This window comes from Botryllus schlosseri, chromosome 12 (genome assembly GCF_051294905.1).
Source record: "Botryllus schlosseri isolate E-star chromosome 12, Bs_hap1, whole genome shotgun sequence".
NCBI classification, from domain to species: domain Eukaryota; kingdom Metazoa; phylum Chordata; class Ascidiacea; order Stolidobranchia; family Styelidae; genus Botryllus; species Botryllus schlosseri.
The window spans coordinates 15,568,968-15,589,619 of NC_137247.1; the positions used below are offsets into that span (position 1 = coordinate 15,568,968).

The following is a 20,652-nucleotide window of genomic DNA, read 5'->3' on the forward strand; positions in this document are numbered from 1 at the left end:
GTTATAGTTGGTATTGATTCTATAGACGTGAAAACAGCAGCGCGGAATGTGCGAATAATCCGACGCGGTCGAATGTTAGCGTCAGTAATATTCAGGTTACGTTTGATTCGATAGATCGTGTTAAAAGGATTTCTCAAAGGATTTGAGTTGTGTCGAATCAACACATTCAAATACGAATCAACTTGATTTGTATATAGTGAGTTTCATTTCAAGTTGACAAATTGGCACATTGATTGAATATTCTCATGATTTGTATCACGCAACTAAAGTCAACCACTCTTCCGAAGTGTCAAAACATATAGCGATCGCGTGCAAGTGCCAAATTGTTGGTTTTCGAATCACAGTCTGCGCCGGTTCTGTTATTCATTACTTATTACTTGATAGTAAAAACCATCGACATATCAAACTGTAGCGATTGTTACTGTAGGCATTTCATGTTAATCTTGGGGGTTCAATAATTTAGGAGCCATACTTGTATTCGCTAGATAGCGTATGCTTGACGATACTTCCTGGTCTGGTCTAAGGGAATATTCTGGATATAGCTGTGATAGGGTACAGTTTGTCAATAGTAATTGGCCAACCGGACGTTCCCCCACTGTATTTACCGATCTTGTTGGGACAATATCTTATTCGTGCTACTACTGTGTCGTATTATAATTTGGATATAAGGAAATTCGATCAATTGGAACTTCAAGCAATATACTTTTCTACCGTACTTCAAGATCGCGTATATTTACATCGGGAAACTTATAGGACTTTGCGGCGCTGTAAGTTCAAGGGAAGACAGCTTACACAGAATCACATAGGCAGTTCAGCGACCGCAACAGTAAATACAGCTAAAGGTCCGGTCGTGGAGTAAATACGATCAAAGGTCCGTTTGTGGAGTATTGGAATATACAGTGCAACGCCTGGAAGCGGAACTAAACAAAGGACAGGACGGCTATCGGTACACAAGGAAAGGACAATTCCATATTGTGTGGATTGGTGCCGGTAATAGGACTTGCTTCATTTATACTAATATTGGAGAAAAGGACACACTTCTGTTGAAGAAAACACTTAGTTGGTGTACTCTGGTTTCATAATGACTCCTGGAAGAAATAAGAAGAAGTCTGGAAAGGCTTCAGGTGGTGGCCGAAATGGTACTAATTCAAGGAATTCTACTTTGGTGGGTGAAGATAACGTAGATTCGGATCCTAATAGAATCATGGCCGAGGATTACAAGCATGGCCACACCGTGATATCGGACAGGAGAACTAGAGGAACCTCCGCTTATATTGAAAACATGAAGCAAGAGTTTGACTTCCATGTCAAAGAGGTATTGCGACAGTGCAAATGTTTGAATGACCTACTAGAGTCACGGGACGGTCGGGAATATGTTTCAAAAGCATATTTAGATATGCGAAAGAAGTTTGCTCTACTACAAGATTTTTGGATTGATCTTGAGCCTCGTCTTAGGCCAGAGGAATCGGAAGCAATTTCTTGTTCATTCAAGGATATACAAGATCGGGTAGAAGAGACTGGCTACAACGCAAAGGATTATTTGGATGAGTACAATGGCGAAACGAAGGCTAAGTTCTCTGAGCCCACTGCGAGACGAAATAGGCTTGTTGTACTAGAAGATTCAAACTCTCCTGATAGAGAGACTGCTCTGCTGCTTGAACAGAACCAACGAGACTACGAGCAGAAGATGAAGGACCTGTCGGCTCAGAATCAACGAGACATACAAAGGCTAATGGATAGAGGGCGGAAGTCGAAACCGAGTAGTGTACTGGATAACACCGAAAATGTAATGGATAGAGCTCCTAATAACGATGGTGCTCATGGGATATATCATGTTAATGCAAATCTAGATCAGGTTTTGAAGGAATTGGCTGTTTCGAATGCTATGTTGGCACGATCCTGTGGTCTACCAGAAATTAAGGTTGGTGTTTTTGATGGCAATATTCTTGAATATTTAGCCTGGGAAACTTCGTTTGATGCATTGATTCAATCGAAGACATGCAATGTGCATGAGCTCTTGAACTATCTAGAGTCGCATCTATCTGGTGAGCCTAAGGAAATGATAAAGGGTTTACTGCTCTTGCAGAATAGAGATGCCTATGAAAGAGCACGTAAGAGATTGAAAACTAGATACGGCAACGACAATGTAATTGGAAATGCATTTTTGAATCGACTATCCTCTTGGCCAAAAATCAATGTCAAAGATGGGATTGGTCTAAGAAAATTTGCAGACTTTTTGGATCAAATAGCGGCAGCTGAGCAGAAAATACCTGCGCTTGGTGTTTTGAACTATGCCATTGAGAGTAATAAAATCATTGGAAAACTACCGCAATTTCTGAGAGGTAAATGGCGGGATGAAGTTTACAAATGGCAAAGTAAATATGGTGAGGCGTCATATCCACCATTGAAAGAAGTGGCAGGATTTGTCGATGTCTGTGCCGAAAAGATGAATATTCCAGAATTGGATGATCTGGATTCGCCAAATGACAAAGGGAAAATTGGCTCTCCTGAAGTAGTGAGCTATAAAGACTCTTACAAAGGAAAATTTAAGGTCACATCGTTCTCGACAGAATGTCAGGACGACACGAGTGCTACAAGGACAAAGTGTTATTTTTGTGACGAACTACATCACATTGATGATTGTGAAGGCTTTGGAAAGCTATCCCATATGGAGAAACGGGAATTTATAATGAAACGAGGACTATGTTTTGGTTGTGGCTCGTCGCAAGACCACATGGCCAAGTTCTGCACAGCAAGAATAACTTGCAGGATATGTAAAAGGAGGCATATGACATCGCTGCATATAGAAACTGATGAGGTGGACTCGAAATGTACGCAAGTGTGCTCCAAGGAAGGACAGAAGGGAGGTAAGCAAAATACTATGATCGTTCCGGTTTATGTGAGTACTGCTGCCAATCCATCCAAGAAGGTCAAATGTTATTGTGCGCTAGATGGTCAATGTAATCGGACTTTCATGGTTGATGATCTGAAGGAAAGTTTAGGACTGGAATCTGTCAATACTAAGTTGCAGATGTCCACATTGTACAAATCTGGTGCAGTCATTAACTCAAGCAGGATCACTGGAATTATAGTTTCAAGTATCGATGAAACTTCTTCTGTCACTATTCCTCAAGTGTACACAAGAGCAGAAATTCCAGTTGAAATTTCACAAATCCCCAAACCTCAGGTTGCAAGAGAGTGGGCTCATCTTCGGAGCATTGCGGATAAAATTATGCCCTACGACCCATCTATGAAGGTTGGAATATTAATTGGTGCTGATGTTCCCAACGCGTTACGTCCTCGTGAGATTGTAGCCGGTGGTGATTCGGATCCATATGGTCAACTATCTATGTTTGGTTGGGGAATTGTTGGTAATGTTTGTAAAGACTTGACGGGTGAATCACCTAGCGTGGTATCGCATCATACTATTGTGAGAGATGCACAAATGGAAGAAGGCTTTGAAACTTCAGAAGTTGTTGCTGACGGGAATACCGCCTTTTTATACATGTCAAAGGCGAAGGAAGTTATGTGTCCACAGAATATCAATCATTTGCTAGAAATGGATTTCATCGAACATAGGAATTTGGAAGCTTCTTTGTCGGTTGAGGACAAGCGTTTTATGGACATCCTCTCAAAAGGTGTTGCAAGGAGAGAGGATGGGCATTACGAATTCCCTCTGCCATTGAAATACGACAATGTTAGAGTGCCAAACAACAGAGCTTTGGCTGCGAAAAGAGCGGAGCAGGTCAAAAGAAGATTGAGTAAAAACCAGAATCTTCGTGAGGAGTATAAGGATCAAATGAATCTGACTATTGAAAAGTATGCGGAAAAGGTTCCAGAAGACATACTTGATTTGAAGAATGGTCGTATCAACTACATACCTCATTCTCCTGTTTTTCATAACAAGAAAGGAAGTCTTCGTATTGTAAATGATATGAGTGCCAAGTACGGTGGTCTGTGCATTAATGACGTACTATTGAGTGGACCAAATTTGATGGACAATATGACGGGAATCTTGTTGAGATTCAGAAAGAACGAAGTAGCCATCATGGCGGACATTGAAAAAATGTTTTTTCAATTTTATGTCAATGAAAAGGATCGTGATATGCTGAGATTTCTGTGGTGGAAAGATGGAGATATTTCAAGGGAACTTTTAGAGTATCGTATGAAGGTATTTCCCTTTGGAAGTGTCTCATCGCCAGGCGCGGCCATGTATGGCATGAAGTTGGCCGCTGATGATGGAGAGCAAGAGTTCGGCTCCAAGGCTGCAGAATTTGTTCGATCCAATTTCTACGTGGATGATGGATTAACCTCGGTAGAAAATGTGGATGAAGCTGTTGAATTGGTGAAAAACAGCGTGGGTATATGTGGAAAGGCTGGATTGAGACTGCATAAATTTGTGTCGAACAAAATGCAAGTATTGGAATCGATTGATAAATCGGAAAGGGCGAAGGGATTGCAGGACATTGACTTCGATACTATGTCATCGTTGACAGAGAGGTCTTTGGGAATTTTATGGAATCCATCATTGGATGTGTTTCGGTTCCACAGGGAATTGGTGGATAAACCAGTAACAAGACGAACAGTATTGAGTGTCGTATCGTCTATCTTTGATCCGATGGGTTTTCTAGCCCCTGTTCTGCTGGTTGGAAAGGTATTATTGCAAGAATTGTGCAAAATGAAACTTGATTGGGACACTGCGCTACCAGAAAGTTATGCTCGTAGATGGGAAGATTGGTTAAATGATTTGAACAATTTGGATAAAATTCAAATCAAAAGATGTGTGAAACCTGATGAATTCGGCACCGTTGAGGAAGTGGAGCTTCACCATTTTTCCGACGCATGTGAGTATGGATACGGGCAATGCTCATATCTCCGCTTGGTTGATGATAAAGGGAAAGTGCATTGCACTCTCATTATGTCAAAATCGAGAGTTGCACCCTTGAAGCAAGTGTCAATTCCTAGGATGGAACTGACTGCGGCTGTGGTATCAGCCAAGATGAGCAAATTTCTCAACACAGAGTTGCGGTATGAAAATTTGAAAGAGTATTTTTGGACTGACAGCAATGTTGTTTTGGGATATATAAATAACGTAGCGAGGCGATTTCATGTTTTCGTGGCAAACAGAGTTCAACTGATACATGATTTGACAGACTCTTCTGCATGGATGCATGTGGCAGGACATGATAATCCAAGTGACATTGCAAGCAGAGGTACGTCGCTGGAAAAACTTTTATCACTTTCGTTATGGTGGGATGGACCGCAATTCTTGTGGAAAGAGGGAAGATTTGAAATACCAAAGGACGCTCATCCATCAGGCGAAGCTGTGGATGACTTGGTAGATGTGGAAGTCAGAAAGGCTGTGTCTCTCAGCACATCCACCAATGCATAACTTGTCGGAAATTACGGAAACCATTATCGGCACAAAAGATGTGCGAATTACCAGAGTCGAGAATGGCTGAGCAAGGTCCATTCACATTTTGCTCGTGCGATTTCTTCGGGCCATTTGAAATCAAAGAAAGGCGATCCGTATTGAAAAGGTACGGAGTTATTTTCTCTTGTTTGTCATCCAGAGCTATACACTTGGAGACAACAAACTCTATGGACTTGGATTCATTTATTAATGCACTGAGAAGATTTCTTGCAAGGAGAGGACCGATAAAATCACTGTTGAGTGATTGCGGAGGCAACATCATTGGGGGAAAGAATGCTTTCCAAAAGGCGCTGGGTGAGATGAATCAGAAAAAGGTCAGAGATTATCTATTGTCTGAAAATTGTGATCTGATAGAATTCAACTTTCACGTGCCAAAAGCTAGTCATATGAATGGGAATGTCGAACGCCAAATTCTTACGGTGCGTCGTGTTTTGGAACCATTGCTTTGTCAAATAGGTTCACATTTGGATGATGAATCACTCAGAACCTTTTTCGCAGAAGTGGAAAATGTGGTAAATTCAAGACCACTAACTGTTATCAATTTGGGTGATGTCAATGCGCCAGAACCATTGACACCAAATCATCTGTTAACGATGAAACCAACAATTTTGTTGTCACCTCCAGGGGAATTTGGCAAGCCAGATCTCTATGCAAGAAGGCGCTGGAGAAGAACACAATACGCTGTGAATCAATTTTGGTTCAGATGGAGAAGGGAGTTTTTACCTGGCATGCAACAACGCACTAAATGGAGCAAAGTTAGTCGAAATGTTCGAGTGGGAGATATTGTTATCGTTCATGATGATGACCTTCCGCGAAACTCTTGGAAATTGGGAATCGTACACTCGGTTTCGAATTCGACAGATGGGCTGGTGCGAAAGGCTAAGATACGCATCGCCGACCGTACTATTGATCAGTACGGAAGAAGAATCAACGATGTGCAGTTTTTGGAGCGACCTATCCACAAATTGGTCGTGCTTCTCGCTGCAGAGGAAGTTACCGAGGATTCCACCGACGAGGAGCCACTAATGGACTAATGTTTTACTTAATTTGCAAAAAAGTTCTTTGTCATTTTATAACTTTTTTGGGGGGGTATGTTACTGTAGGCATTTCATGTTAATCTTGGGGGTTCAATAATTTAGGAGCCATACTTGTATTCGCTAGATGGCGTATGCTTGACGATACTTCCTGGTCTGGTCTAAGGGAATATTCTGGATATAGCTGTGATAGGGTACAGTTTGTCAATAGTAATTGGCCCACCGGACGTTCCCCCACTGTATTTACCGATCTTGTTGGGACAATATCTTATTCGTGCTACTACTGTGTCGTATTATAATTTGGATATAAGGAAATTCGATCAATTGGAACTTCAAGCAATATACTTTTCTACCGTACTTCAAGATCGCGTATATTTACATCGGGAAACTTATAGGACTTTGCGGCGCTGTAAGTTCAAGGGAAGACAGCTTACACAGAATCACATAGGCAGTTCAGCGACCGCAACAGCGATTGGGATGTAAGTAATGACAAGACACAAAAATGGTTATGTCTTAGGTGTTATCTTGTGGGCGATCGTAGGATTTTACAAATATTTCACACCTTTTTTCGAAGTGATAGTATGTGAACGCGGTTATTGTTGATATTCGAATCGCCGTCTACGTCGGCTCTGTGGTAAACTAATTACTAAAGTAACACCATGCGACTGATTCCTAGATTTGGTAAACTATTTCGCACTGACTGGTCTAGTGTAATAATCGATAGTAGCACACGACTGCACGGAAACAATTCAGCGCGCAGGTCATTCGAAATATAGGTCGCACTGCTTAATCCTCACAACAAGCCACGTTTCCGTTTGTGCGGTTATTGTTGGTGACTCGTACATATTCAACACCGCGCGAGAGATGCCTGAAAGTGCGAATCACGACCGCACCCATAAGAACACATGACGAATCACCACAGATCCCGTAAGAATACATGACAGACACATTTATCATCGTTAGCATGTCGCCGCACGTATACCCGAAAGTACGAATCACGACCACGAGTTTTCGATACGAGTCACCGCCGCGTCCATAAGAATAACGATATATCATTGTCGCACTCACCGTAAACGCTGGAATTCCCTCGAATACTAGATGACAGGTCACCGCCGCAACATATACCGAAAGGGTGGGGTTACCAACACGAGTTTTCAAGGTATATCATCGCCGCAGCCTATTCCTGAAAGGGTGGTATCATCACCGCACCCATAAGAAACAATGGCAGGTCACCACCGCAACGGGGGTCTAAAAGGGTGGAGTCATCACCCCGGGTTTTCAGGCAGGTCACCACCCCGCCCATAAGAACCAATGGCGATTCGCGAGCGATCTATATAACTACTCACTCCTTGTTCATCAAAAATATCAGTCTTGTCGATAGGGCATCCGCAATAAGAATGCGTAAAATCCGATAGCCGAGCTTTAAGAGCGGGCATATCATTGTCCGATTTATGACGAGTGTCAGCCGAAAATATTCGGGTTCATTTCAATATGAATACACTATTCAATTGTATAATAAAGTACTGTAAATCCAAGAAGCTGTTCCCTGCATTGGGACAAATTATGGAAATACTTCGGAATTTTTTATTTCAAACGACTGTTCACTAATTTGATGAGACTGTCAACTTCAAATCGAGAAGGTTTCGCAGACATTACGAAGTCACTTTGATTGACGTTACTATCCTCATATGCTAATTTTTTCCACAAACCCCAATAAAACGTCTATAAACAGCAATATGTCTGTATCACCAGGTTATTGGAAAACTGGCAATGGAAATGAGTTTCCACACTACGATAGTCCATGTCAGACGATTATGATGATGATATAAGTCATGAGGTTTTAGCAGCTGTGGTGCGAAACTGCCTCATGCTTTCTCAAATTAAAAAATATAATACAAATTAGGTTGTCAACCTTTTTTAGAGGTCTCGCGGACCCCCAGAAATGGCTTCGCGGACCCCCGGTTGAGAACCGCTGCTCTAGTGAGTCTATAGTCTCGTTGTCTCCTGGCAGTCCAGTCACAGGCGTGTAACACCAGTACCAATATCCAGCCCTGGTAAACTGATAGGGTAACGGCAGAAACGAAATCCGTCGTCAAAATCGATCACTACTGAATGAGTAGTAGGCTACTTATTTAGCGGATCACCGATCCGTTGAGGTAATTTCAAATTCTGTTTAATAAGTTTACATAAGTTTTTATAAGTTTCCATAAGTTCCATAAGTTTCATAAGTTTTCATAAGTTTCATAAGTTCCCATAAGTGTAATAAGTTTCCTAGCACAAAATAAAGTTTTCAAAAGTTTCCATAAGTTTCATAAGTTTCACAAGTTTTCATAAGTTTCATAAGTTTCCATCAGTTTCATAAGTTCCCATAAGTGTCATAAGTTTCCTGGCACAAAATAAAGGCACCCTTCAAAACAATAGCAATCTAAACTCGAGCATATAGCCTATCAAGAAACCAGAACACATCAGAAATGAGTAATCAAACGAAACAGAGACGGTGCGATAAGATAATTGAGAAGCTAAATTAATATGTAACAATACCGTGTCGGTAATAATTGCGTTCATGATGAGAGGTGTCGCGGGCCGCAAAATAAACCTCTGCGGGCGGCGGGTTGAGAACCCCTGCTGCCGGGTTATAATATTGCAGCTAGTAGACCTTTAACGTTCCATAGTTTTATGTGGAATATTTTAAAATCTACTGAAGATTGACCTGATATCGGAGCATTTGAGCGGTGTAGCCTAATCCGGGTTATGATATAGTCGTGATAATAAGTCTAGGCTATTGTTACTATGTCATTGCCAAAGTCAATTTGAATCAGCTTCAGATTTTGCCTTCAATAAACAACTTGAATGTAATCATTATTGAGTCATAGTAATTGTTTCTTTAGCGATCGTACCCCTCGTGCTTCCAATAAGATTTGTCGTAGCCCCTTTTCATTTTCAACACAATTACTGATTATACCCATATATTAAAATTAGAAAGCGTGGCGAGATAGCGCAGTGGTATAAACCGCGGCTGCAACACCAATGGGTTGCGGGTTCGAATCCGACCGAGGTCGACTTCAGAATTCCGATACCTAAGCGTTGGAGGTTTACCTAGGCTCTTCCTCGCCACCTCATCCGCTTAAGCGGTGTCTTACAAAACGCCTAGAGGTGGTTATAATCGGCAGTTACGGAAAATAATAAAGAATATCGGCCTGGTGTAACTGACCATACCAGTCGACAAACACCATGAACACCACAAAACAATCAAACAAACAAAATTTGAAAGCCCATACACAGTTTAATAATTGGTCAAGAAAATATTCCACATCATATAGGCCTGATTCCACAATGCATCTCGTACAACATGAAGTATGCGAAGTATGCATGCGGCCCGCGGGCAGCGTGTTTGAGACCTCTGATCTACAGTTTCATTATAAAGGATTGGATATATGTTATGTTTGGATGATTCATACATATTAGGATATTAGAGAGTCAATGTTATAAAAACTTATAAGATATGAAAAAGGAAGGATAGTTAGAACGGCATTCTTTCATGGTAACTTCATAGTGAATAATTTGAGCTGGGCAACAATGAAACAATTTTGCATGTCATCATTCATCATATGTTTGCATATGTTCAATGGTTTAATGATAAATCATTTATACGTCACTGTGGCATATAACTTTCGAAGTATATTGGTAATACTGTTGGAGTCGGAGTCGTAGTTCTCTTAAGAAAATAGTCGGAGCCGGAGCCGGGGTCGGAGTCGGAGTCGGTATAATGAAAATGTCTGGAGTCGGAGTCGGTGGTAAATTTAATGACTACACAGCCCTGGTAATTATTCATGCTTTGTAAATGGTGATGATTAGTTAAACGCAGTGTATACGCTTCTGCTTGGCGAGGAGTATCTACACCGCACAAATATTTGCAAATAATTTGCAAATTTGTAAATAAAACATGATGACTTCCACATCGAAGCATTAAAAATCATCGACTTCTGATATAAATCATAACCGGGCTATTCTTGGCCGTTTCTAGTAACGGCAGCTCGCAACACCTGTAGTAGATTGTAGACAATATGCATACGTTGGCCTCTGTTCAACTACGAGAAGCATTATTCATTCTGTAGAATTTTATGTTCCCTTTAAAATGCCCTACATGAAACGGGCACCAATCTTTATGTCGCAATTCTTTACTCAACAATAGATCTACCGAATCTATCTTCTTTTACGTTTCATTCAGTGTGCATGCCTCCTTTGACATCGCCGAAGTCCGGGTGAGAGTCCAAGTCGTTTCGACACCTTCCTATCTTTTCATTGTATCGCAGCATTGTGGTGTTTTGAAATTATGAAAATTCTTAATAAACTGAACTAAACCGCCATAGCCCTCCGCTATCGTGGGTTGTAGCTAAAATAAAAATCGTTGGGAGCGAGAAATCGTCCGACATGAAGTTGGTCAGTAGGGCTGTTCGAAAAAATTTTTTTTTCCTGAATCTTGTTGGTCAGGTGATTAAATCGTTGGGCTGCCTTAAAAAACGACGAACACCAAATTTGAATTCATCTCAACCGGTAATCGCGGATTTCTTACAGTTTGAAAAAAAAATTCAAATTTTTTTGTCAATCCCATGAAATTGTTGCGATATCGTCAGAAACGATGCAAAACAAATTTGATTCAATTCCAACCCGTAGAATTTTTAGATGATAATAATTCTTGGATTACACTGGTCAACAAAATGAAAAGAAAATTTTTTTCTTAGGCAGAACATCTGAGAGCCGTTTCTGGGGTCTTAGAGGTTGCTGATTACGAATATCACATTAGTTTTGTCATATTGGCTCTCTGTCAGAAGATATTTATACCCCTAAAAAAGCCCAAAATTACTATATTTATCCTTAAATAGGGGAGATGTGGTACCGATGGATCAAAAATTGCAAAATGATCTCTGGCCCTCTAATCTTTAGCCGAGAATAGGATATCTTTTGCTGTCTCAACACTTCGATACAAGCTCTACCTATCGCGGACATTTACATGAATATCCGCCTTTTCAAAAAATATTTATGAACGTTTAAAATTTGTTGCTCGGGCGTGTTATCGGTCCCCACCCGGTGGGTCCAAAGGAACACGACCATGGGACCTGTGAGACATACGCTCAAAAACTCAAATTTGTTAACTTGTTTTGTTGTGTACTATAAGCTAAGCTACAGCAAGCCAATGAAGAATGTTTCGTCGCGACCTCCAAGAATAAAATAGATTATATCAACTCAAATGTTGGCATAAAATCATGTTTTGATTTACGCCTAAACTTACAAAATTATTGCCACATACATATTACCCGCAAATCGACATTTTGACTTTCGAATACCTCGTAACAGCTATAAAACACCACAGGTAACTATGATTTACAGCCTATATATATGCAGGCGAGTTTCTGTTGTTAAGTGATTAGTTGGTCCATTTATTTTGCTTGATTTGGCTATGGTACCACAGGTCCCCCACCCCATAAATATTGTAATTGACTTGAAAATAGTCCACTCGAGGATGGTATTGATTCAAAAAATATATGCTATTATATACCCTGATACAAGCCCTATACTTCACATCAAAAACTATGACGGGTTTGTTAGTCTGAAAGGTGATATAGAAAAATGCAAATGTCGATCCAAATTTACTTTACACCCCCTAAAACGTAAATCATTCGTCACAGACCCCATAACTCACGCAGGTCGAATATTTTTGCATGTGAGGAAAGATTCATTCAGCATGTAATTGTAGACAAATTCACAGAGTGTAATTATGGAATTATCATGGAGAATTTTTCAAGTATTTTCGGTCCCAGTGATCCATCGGTACCACATCTCCCCTATTTCATTTGGTAGGAAGAAAATCGTAGTTTTTTCTCATTTTATACTGCACCTAAATGGCTAATTGACTATGAAGAACCCTAATGTCATTCTCAGTCATTCTATCAATATTAACATGGTATGATGCGAAATATTTGTTTGTCAAAAAAGCAACTTGTCAAGCCTAGAAGTTGTACTTTTGCACAACGGAAATTCATATTCTCCTGTATCAATTGGTCATTCTACCAATATTAAAGAGGAGTGTGAAACTGTAAAATTTGTCTTTGAAAGGCTTGACTACAGTACTCATATGTGTCTCATTTCTTTTGACTGGTAAATGGATAATTTTCCACTGATTTAGCAAAGTGGGTATACCTAGTAACCCTATCAAACGAGAAGCTTAATTCTGGTATCTGGTATATTCGAATACCGATGAAAGATTCCAATTTCACATTAGGAAGGAGTTCACATCATGCAATTTCTCCCAAGATGTAGTAAATAATTTTTTTTAGATGATCACAAAGCACCCAACTACAAACAGTTAGTACGAAAATTCGTATCTGCATATCGAACATCTGAGCACAAACATGAGCATAAAAGCTCAGTTCCTGTTCAGTCATCTTGAAATATTTCCTTATCATCTTGTTGATTAGCAAGGGAAGAGGTTCTACCAAGACATCAGAACAACAAACGAAATATACCAGGGCAGATGAGATGAACCATTGTACATAATATGTCAGACCATTGCCACCATTGTTTCGAGAAACTGCACTAAATAGCTTACAGGCGAAAATCGTACAAAAAACAATTTCGATTTAAAATATATCAGTAATATTGCATTCCAACTGATTAATTCAAATTTATAATAGATGGTTGACGAAAAACTGATGGAATTAATGCCACGTTGTTTGAGTATCTAGGTAAATACTTATATACATGACTGGAGTTTATTTATGTACATGATATCCGTGGAAGTCTGTAACTATGATAAATCGATTACCCCTAAATATAGTGCTGTTGCTGTATTTTGATTTAAAATGGTCTTCTGTGTGTAAAAATAAAAAGTAGATTGAATTTCTAAACTTTATAGTACGACTAAGCCTATTTTTTTTCTAGTCAATACTGCGAAAATGGGAGATTTTGGTCAAAATAGCCCCATGGGTTATCTCCAAAAATAGATCCAATTTGAAAAAAACCAAGGTCATATTCGGAATCAGTGCCCTTCAGAACCCCCAAAACCACTCTTACTTTGTCTGCCTAAAAATATGTGTTGACCAGTGTTATCCACCGATCAAGGAATTTTTTGGCATATTTTACTAGATTCAAAATTTTCAAACTGTAAGAAATCCGCGATTACCGGTTGGAATGAATTCAAATTTGGTATGCGTCGTTTTTTAAGGCAATCTAACGATTAAGGAAATGTTTTATTAATAGTTTATATATTGTGACGTACCAAGCAAATAACGTTACATTCAGAAGAAAATTGCTCTCTCATGAGGGCTTCCCAGCGCAATTGTTATATTGTCTTACAATATGTGTTGAAGGCCCAAGTTATAAGAATCGAAATGAATGTAATCGTGAGTAATCGTGATAACTTTTCAATAGTAGTCGTAATCGACTACTTCGAGATTTTGCTGTCAACGTAATCGCAGTCGATTACATTCCTGAAGTAATCACCTCACGTCTGCTATTGATTTTTTTGAAGTCTCCATCATTGAGTTTTGCTACAGTTCCTTGGATACGGAACGACTCGAGTATCTCATACCCTGATAATTTCAAGGAACTTGTCCATAAATGCAACTTTTTAGTGCACCTTTCGTAAAAATTGAATGCAACTTTTTACTGCAAGTTTTTTGAAAAATAAGTGCAACTTTCCACGGATTTGACTGCAACAAAAACTTGCCCCCATCACCTGTGTCATAAACTGCCTGTCTCACAAAATTGTGGCGTTTTTCGAAATTGAGAAATCTGGCTTGCCTCGATTTTCGGGGGTTGCGAAAATATTTCATCAAGACAAATGTAACTAGGCTAGGAAGGTAAATGCAGCAAACTATGTATGTTCAATCTGCGCTGCTAATTTGAAACTGCCCTGTTATGGTAAGGCACTCTGTACCCTGGTATGAAGACATCTTTTCCTATTCGATTCTTTTGCGTCTGCAATTATTTCTTACGAGAATTGGGTGAATTATAGTCTGGACCGATTGGTCGTCTTGGGATGCATGTACCAAGGCGTGTGGCACTGGAGAACAGAAAAGAAGAAGGGATTGCAGTCAGGCCGGACTGTGTGTTGGGACTCCAGAAGAAACCCGCGCATGTGCCACAGACCCGTGTGCAGGTTGGCATTAATGTGATTTTCGCAAACTTTCCTAAAAAACTTGCCTGCATCACCCTTTGCAATTATGCTGATATTTTGCGGCTGTATAGAAATCAAGGAATGCAATTAATAATATGGTCAAAGGGCCTTTTTTGTGAGATATTCGCATTCAATTTTCGATCGATTCACCACAAGGCCGCAGCGACATTATTGAATGATTGTGGTGGTGAGCCTTGAAATGGAAGAGAATTCAATTTAAATTGCACGTGCCTCAATTGCAGGCCGTTTTGAGAGGTTCGAGACTTGATATAGTTGAAATGACACTGTAATGATGACAGATCATGACGGTTTTGCATCAGGTCGTTTCGGTGAGAATATCTTCCAAATCTGTTCTCACTCTATGTTCAATGTGTAGGCTACAGCTTCATTTACGGAACAGGTCACCGTAATTTTCGACTGCATTTGCGTTTGGGGGATCTAGGCAAAATTGAGTACCTGATGATTTGATTCCGAATCGAGTATTAGGCTTCGAGGCGAGTTTGCGAGTACTGCTCATTATCATGTCACAAGAATAGGGATAATGTACACCAGGGGTCTAACTCAACTTGCATCGCGGGCCGGATTCAAACCTTCGAAGAATGGTCGTTTGAATTCAACCGCTAAAACACTGACTCTAATGAAGCAATAAGTTGGCAAATGTCTACGCTCCCTTCGATTTAGTCGTAATCTGGCGTTATCTCCACGATTGCGTCGTGAGGAATACAAGAGATTTAACTACAAATGCGTAAGTTAGAATTTGGACCATTATCATTAATCGTGATTCCGGGTTCTCTGGGTCTGGGACCTTGAGCGTCAGAAGTGATACTGCACTGCGACCAAATACATTTGTATTATACTTTTTGTACCTATTACATTTTTCGTACGACCTGCATATAACAGTTTCGCTGCGCAAGTAACTGCTTTTTGGCTCATTTTCCATAAAAATCTGAACTCAGCGTGCACTTTATTGAGTTTTGGGATTGGATGTCAGTGTGACTAACTTAGTCCTGATGGTGACTATATATAGTGAAACCATAGCACCGTTGTCCGATGATTATTATGTGATCTGCACATTTGCTGCCTTGTGGGAAGTATTTCTTACTATACGGGCAATATACGGCAGTAGCAGTCGATTAATCTAATAATAGTAACGTATCGCTGTCCATTAGACGGTCCTGTGCTTACATTGCACAGCGCTCACCATTACCTACCCTCTTGTATGTATGATTGAAATAAAACGAATAGAGTTCCTGCGTTTATACCTCACGGATGTGTAGATGATCAGTATTTATATGCTCCCTTTGTTTTAGTTGTAGGCCTATACTGGCGTCAACACTGCGTATGCATTGTGAGGAATACAAAATATTGAACTGTAAATTGGGGCGTTGGAATTTAGTTCATTATAATCATATAGTGATTCGAGTTCAGAACTATTGTAGCAATTCTACCCTGCGTAATTACTATATACTCCATGTCACATGCATATAAATTATATGGGCTTAGCATTGGCGTTTCCGCTTCTGTGAATCACTTTTAACACAATATATGCACTTTTTCGCCTTTTGGGAATTGGGTGTTGATGTCAGCGACTTGATCCTAAAGATGACCAGAAATCACAACTCCGCTGTCGGGTGGGTAAAATGTGGCCTATGAACAAATACTCGACATTTGCTATCTTGAGGAAAATTGATTAGAAGTATATCTGACTACAAATTCTAGAAATGTGCTGGACAAAATTCACGCGTTTTTTAATCTATACTCAAAATTGCTTCGCCGACCGAATGAAATCATTAGGCGGGCCGTATGTTTTACACCCCTGATGCAACTATACAGTTACTGACGTATTTTATTAGCAGTTCTACGTGTGCGTGAACGATAAGATGCATTTTTGCATGTATATTTAACTTAATATACGTTATTTGATTCAAGATAAATGACTAAATAATTTGTCTTCAACACAGCTAGCAAAATGTAATGACTTTTAATGATCACTCATACTTCGAAAATTCAATTGCTTGAATTGTGACTTGACTTGACTTGACTCGAGTCACCTCGAAAAAACGAGCGACTCAACTTGACTCGAGTCACCATGGAAAATCGATTGACTTGACTTGACTCGAGTCAAAATGTGCAATGACTCGAGATGGCACGTGACTCGAAGGTAGTGACTAGATCCCAACACTGGTTTCCACATACACACGAAATGCAGCCAGAGTTCAAAGAACTTGTTGACAACTTTAACCGACCACAGATGTCTGATTGACTTCAACAGATATTGTTAATAAATTCATTCAATACTGTTTTGGTCTATGCTTTGTACTTAAAGTTTATAATAAATACGATTGATTCTGTGTATAGGTGTATAACCACGCGATTAATGTATATACTCTGTAATCCGGCCCGCCAAAGAATTCATTTTCCCATAACCGGCCCGCCGGCCGGAGAAGTTTCCAAAACCCTGTACTATGATATATCAGCATTTATCAGAAATGTGTTGCATAATATAAGAATTTTTCAATCCACTCAGAATTGCTTCGCGGGTGGATGCTTCGGGGGCCTATGTTTGACATCCCTGAAGTATTATACCCTATATGTGACCGCAGAAAACATAATGCCAGTTTTATGCCGCCATTCTATTTTTAAGTATAATTATATGGCTTGATGGCGCCTTCACAGAATTGTATTTTTACCAATGTGCCTATAGCTTTGTACGAGTGACCAATCGATGTTTCAAGCCTTCCGCGGAGGGAAAAAAAGTACCGAAACTACTTTTAGTCGATAATAAAACTCTTTGTGATTTCAGTACTTTAAAAAATGCTCTCTGATTACTCGACTTCAATCATCACAACCAATATTCGACTTAGATTCCAGTACTCGTATCAATATGCCCAGCCCTAACGATTGGTACTCACTAGTTGGTCGCTTGATCACTAATTCAAAGCCCTTTCATGACTGGAATGTAGAGCAAAGTAATTTTCTTCCATCCAAGGCTCCTGGTCAGATTGGACGACATGGAGCGCATGCGATAAACCTTGCGGTAGCGGGCAGCAAAGCAGAACGAGAACTTGTCCGGGACCTGGGCGATGTGATGGTGACTCGCAGCAGTTACGTCAATGCAACGCGCAAGCTTGCAACACCGGTAAGTGTCTCTTGTCGCGTGTCATTGTGCCAGTTCAAAATTTCATGGTTTATTTCAATTACTATTGATCAGTATACTATTATCCAGATTTCTTTTCTGATACCTGTTGCTAAAAGCTTAACGTTGCTGCAGCAATTCTAAACTTTCGAAGGGACGCAACCATGATGTCTCTGCCATAATTTGATTGCCTTATCGAAGTTGCAATATTAGGCTCATTCTAGTTTTAGAAATTTGTAGTTCTAACACCACAAATCCAGGAAGCTCAAATGAATATTACTTGACACGCCACTGGCTCATTGAAATGTTCACTCTGTACTAGGTAGTATGGTTTCCTCGGGATTTGCCAGATATAGAGACAGTACTGCAAGACACTGCCTGGTCTATGGATCACTATAGGAATTTGTAAACAGTTGTTTCGCTTCCTTATCCAAACTACATGTCCTGTCTGAAGATTCTCTCGGTGAACATCGTAGCGATAGGACGTGCCTTCAGCGCGATCATTACGTGTGCGAATTAGTCCGGAGAAAGCCTTGTAATCAATTCCAGCGGAATTTGTCTCGCATTACAGCGATATTGTGTGCCCACTGCTATAGTTGTAGCCAGACGTTCTAAGATGAGCGGATCTGGCGGGCATAAGCGCCCAGCTATAGTGAGGAAGCCGAAGGTCCTGCATCAAAAGGTAGGAGTCGCGGATCTGTTGGCCACTGCCCGGATGACACCTCGGTAGTTATTTCAGGAATCGCTAAACCTCGGCGACGGTACAACCCGATTACTATGAATCGCAGTTTAGTGCGAGTCATTGGCGGTGCGTACAAGTAGATTAAGGTCCTTCCCTCGGGAAACCTTTGTGTAGTTTGTTCGAACTCAAATCAGGTGACGAAACTCCTGGCGTGCACCGATCTTGGAGAGGGGAAAATTAAAATTGAATTAAAGGCAGAGCTATATCGTAGTAAACCAGTGGAAAGTCAAGGCGTCATATCGGATGTTCCTATCGATCTATCCGACCACGAAATACTTGAAGCTCTTGAAAGCTCTCGTGTCACGTTCGTACGTCGCTTTCCGTATCGTGGTGTTAAAGGTCTAACGAAGAGTAGGGGAGATGTGGTACCGATGGATCAAAAACTGCAAAATGATCTCTGGCCCTCAAATCTTCAGTCGAGTATAGCAGATCTTTTGCTGTCGAGCGAGATAGTGTAATGGTTATGCGTCCGGCTTCTCGAGCGGTAGGTCGTGGGTTCGATCCCCGGCCGGGTCATACCAAAGACTCGAAAAATGGTATCCGCAGCTATCCTGCTAGGCGCTCAGCAATCACGGATAGCATGGAGGAGAAAAAAAAACGGGGGCGCAGACTAGATGACCTCATGGGGCCGTATCGCAACTCCGTCGCCAAAGCATCTCGATGGTACAGGCGAGGAATAATATCATCTCTCTCTCTCTCAACACTTCGATACAAGCTCTACCTATCGCGGACATTTACATGAATATCCGCCTTTTCAAAAAATATTTATGAACGTTTAAAATTTGTTGCTCGAGCGTGTTATCGGTCCCCACCCGGTGGGTCCAAAGGAACACGACCATGGGACCTGTGAGACATACGCTCAAAAACTCAAATTTGTTAACTTGTTTTGTTGTGTACTATAAGCTAAGCTACAGCAAACCAATGAAGAATGTTTCGTCGCGACCTTCAAGAATAAAATAGATTACATCAACCCTAATGTTGGCATAAAATCATGTTTTGATTTACGCCCAAACTTACAAATTTATGCCACATACATATCACCTGCAAATCGACATTTTGACTTTCAAATACCTCGCAATAGCGATAAAACACCACAGGTAACTATGATTTACAGCCTATATATATGTAGGCGAGTTTCTGTTGTTAAGTGATTAGTTGGTCCATCTATTTTGCTTGATTTGGCTATGGTACCATAGATCCCCCACCCCATAAATATTGTAATTGACTTGAAAATAGTCCACTCGAGGATGGTATTGATTCAAAAAATATGCCATTATATACCCTGATACAAGCCCTACACTTAACATCAAAAAGTATTGCGGGTTTGTTAATCTGAAAGGTGATATAGAAAAATGCAAATGTCGATCCAAATTTACTTTACACTCCCTAAAACGTAAATCATTCGTCACATACCCCATAACTCATGCAGGTCGAATATTTTTGCGTGTGAGGAAAGATTATGTCAGCCTGTAATTGTAGACAAATTCACGGAGTGTAATCATGGAATTATCATGGAGAATTTTTCAAGTATTTTCGGTCCCAGTGATCCATCGGTACCACATCTCCCCTACCTCTGTTCTCTTATGTTTTGCGTCTCGCACTCTATCAACTGTGGTGCAAATAGGTTTTCTTCGATTCCGGACCAGGGTCTATAATCCGCCACCCACTCGGTGTTTCAATTGTAACCGTTTCGGGCCCAAAGCTTCAATTGTAACCGTTTCGGGCCCAAAGCTAAGTATTGCAGGAGCGCACAGAGATGTACGAAATGTGGAAACAGACATACCTACGACAATTGTAATAATGAACTACATTGTGTCAATTGTGGCTCAGCCCATTCCGCGGGATATGCGGGATGCTCCCGGTTCAAGAAAGAGGCGTGAATTCAATCTATTACGGCTAATGATAAGTTAAATTATTGAGACGCGCGTAAATTGGAAGAAGAGAACACCGCTCCTAAAGAAGCGGTAGTTGCTGAGACACGATCAGGAAGCTCTGTACGTCTGAACACAGAGGCGCATGCACCTACAGAACAAGCGTCGAAGCCCGTTGCGGAATCGAACGCCGTCGCCATGCACAGTAAATCACAGAGCTCTGCATGCCTTGCCCAAACAAATGGTAAGATAACGATCC

General features: G+C 40.6%; 3 protein-coding genes across 4 annotated transcripts in view; all 3 read left to right on the forward strand.

Moving 5' to 3' along the window:
• The window catches only part of LOC145451719 (uncharacterized), a 190,919-nt gene that overhangs the window by 129,939 nt on the left and 40,328 nt on the right, over positions 1-20,652 (forward strand). For both annotated transcript variants that reach the window (XM_080329965.1, XM_080329964.1), the window contains exons 4-5: positions 14,483-14,626; positions 17,634-17,783. In XM_080329965.1, the coding sequence (XP_080186091.1) occupies positions 14,483-14,626; positions 17,634-17,783 (294 nt within the window). The remainder of the gene's footprint in view (positions 1-14,482; positions 14,627-17,633; positions 17,784-20,652) is intronic.
• Positions 470-5,392, forward strand: LOC145452678 (uncharacterized). Its single transcript, XM_080330848.1, has 2 exons — positions 470-2,867; positions 3,558-5,392. Exons 1-2 carry the CDS (start codon positions 1,082-1,084, stop codon positions 5,390-5,392), a joined length of 3,621 nt encoding a protein of 1,206 aa, XP_080186974.1. The 5' UTR covers positions 470-1,081.
• Positions 5,431-6,831, forward strand: LOC145452179 (uncharacterized). The gene has a single exon (XM_080330407.1). The coding sequence runs from the start codon at positions 5,431-5,433 to the stop codon at positions 6,466-6,468; it is 1,038 nt and encodes a 345-aa protein (XP_080186533.1). The 3' UTR covers positions 6,469-6,831.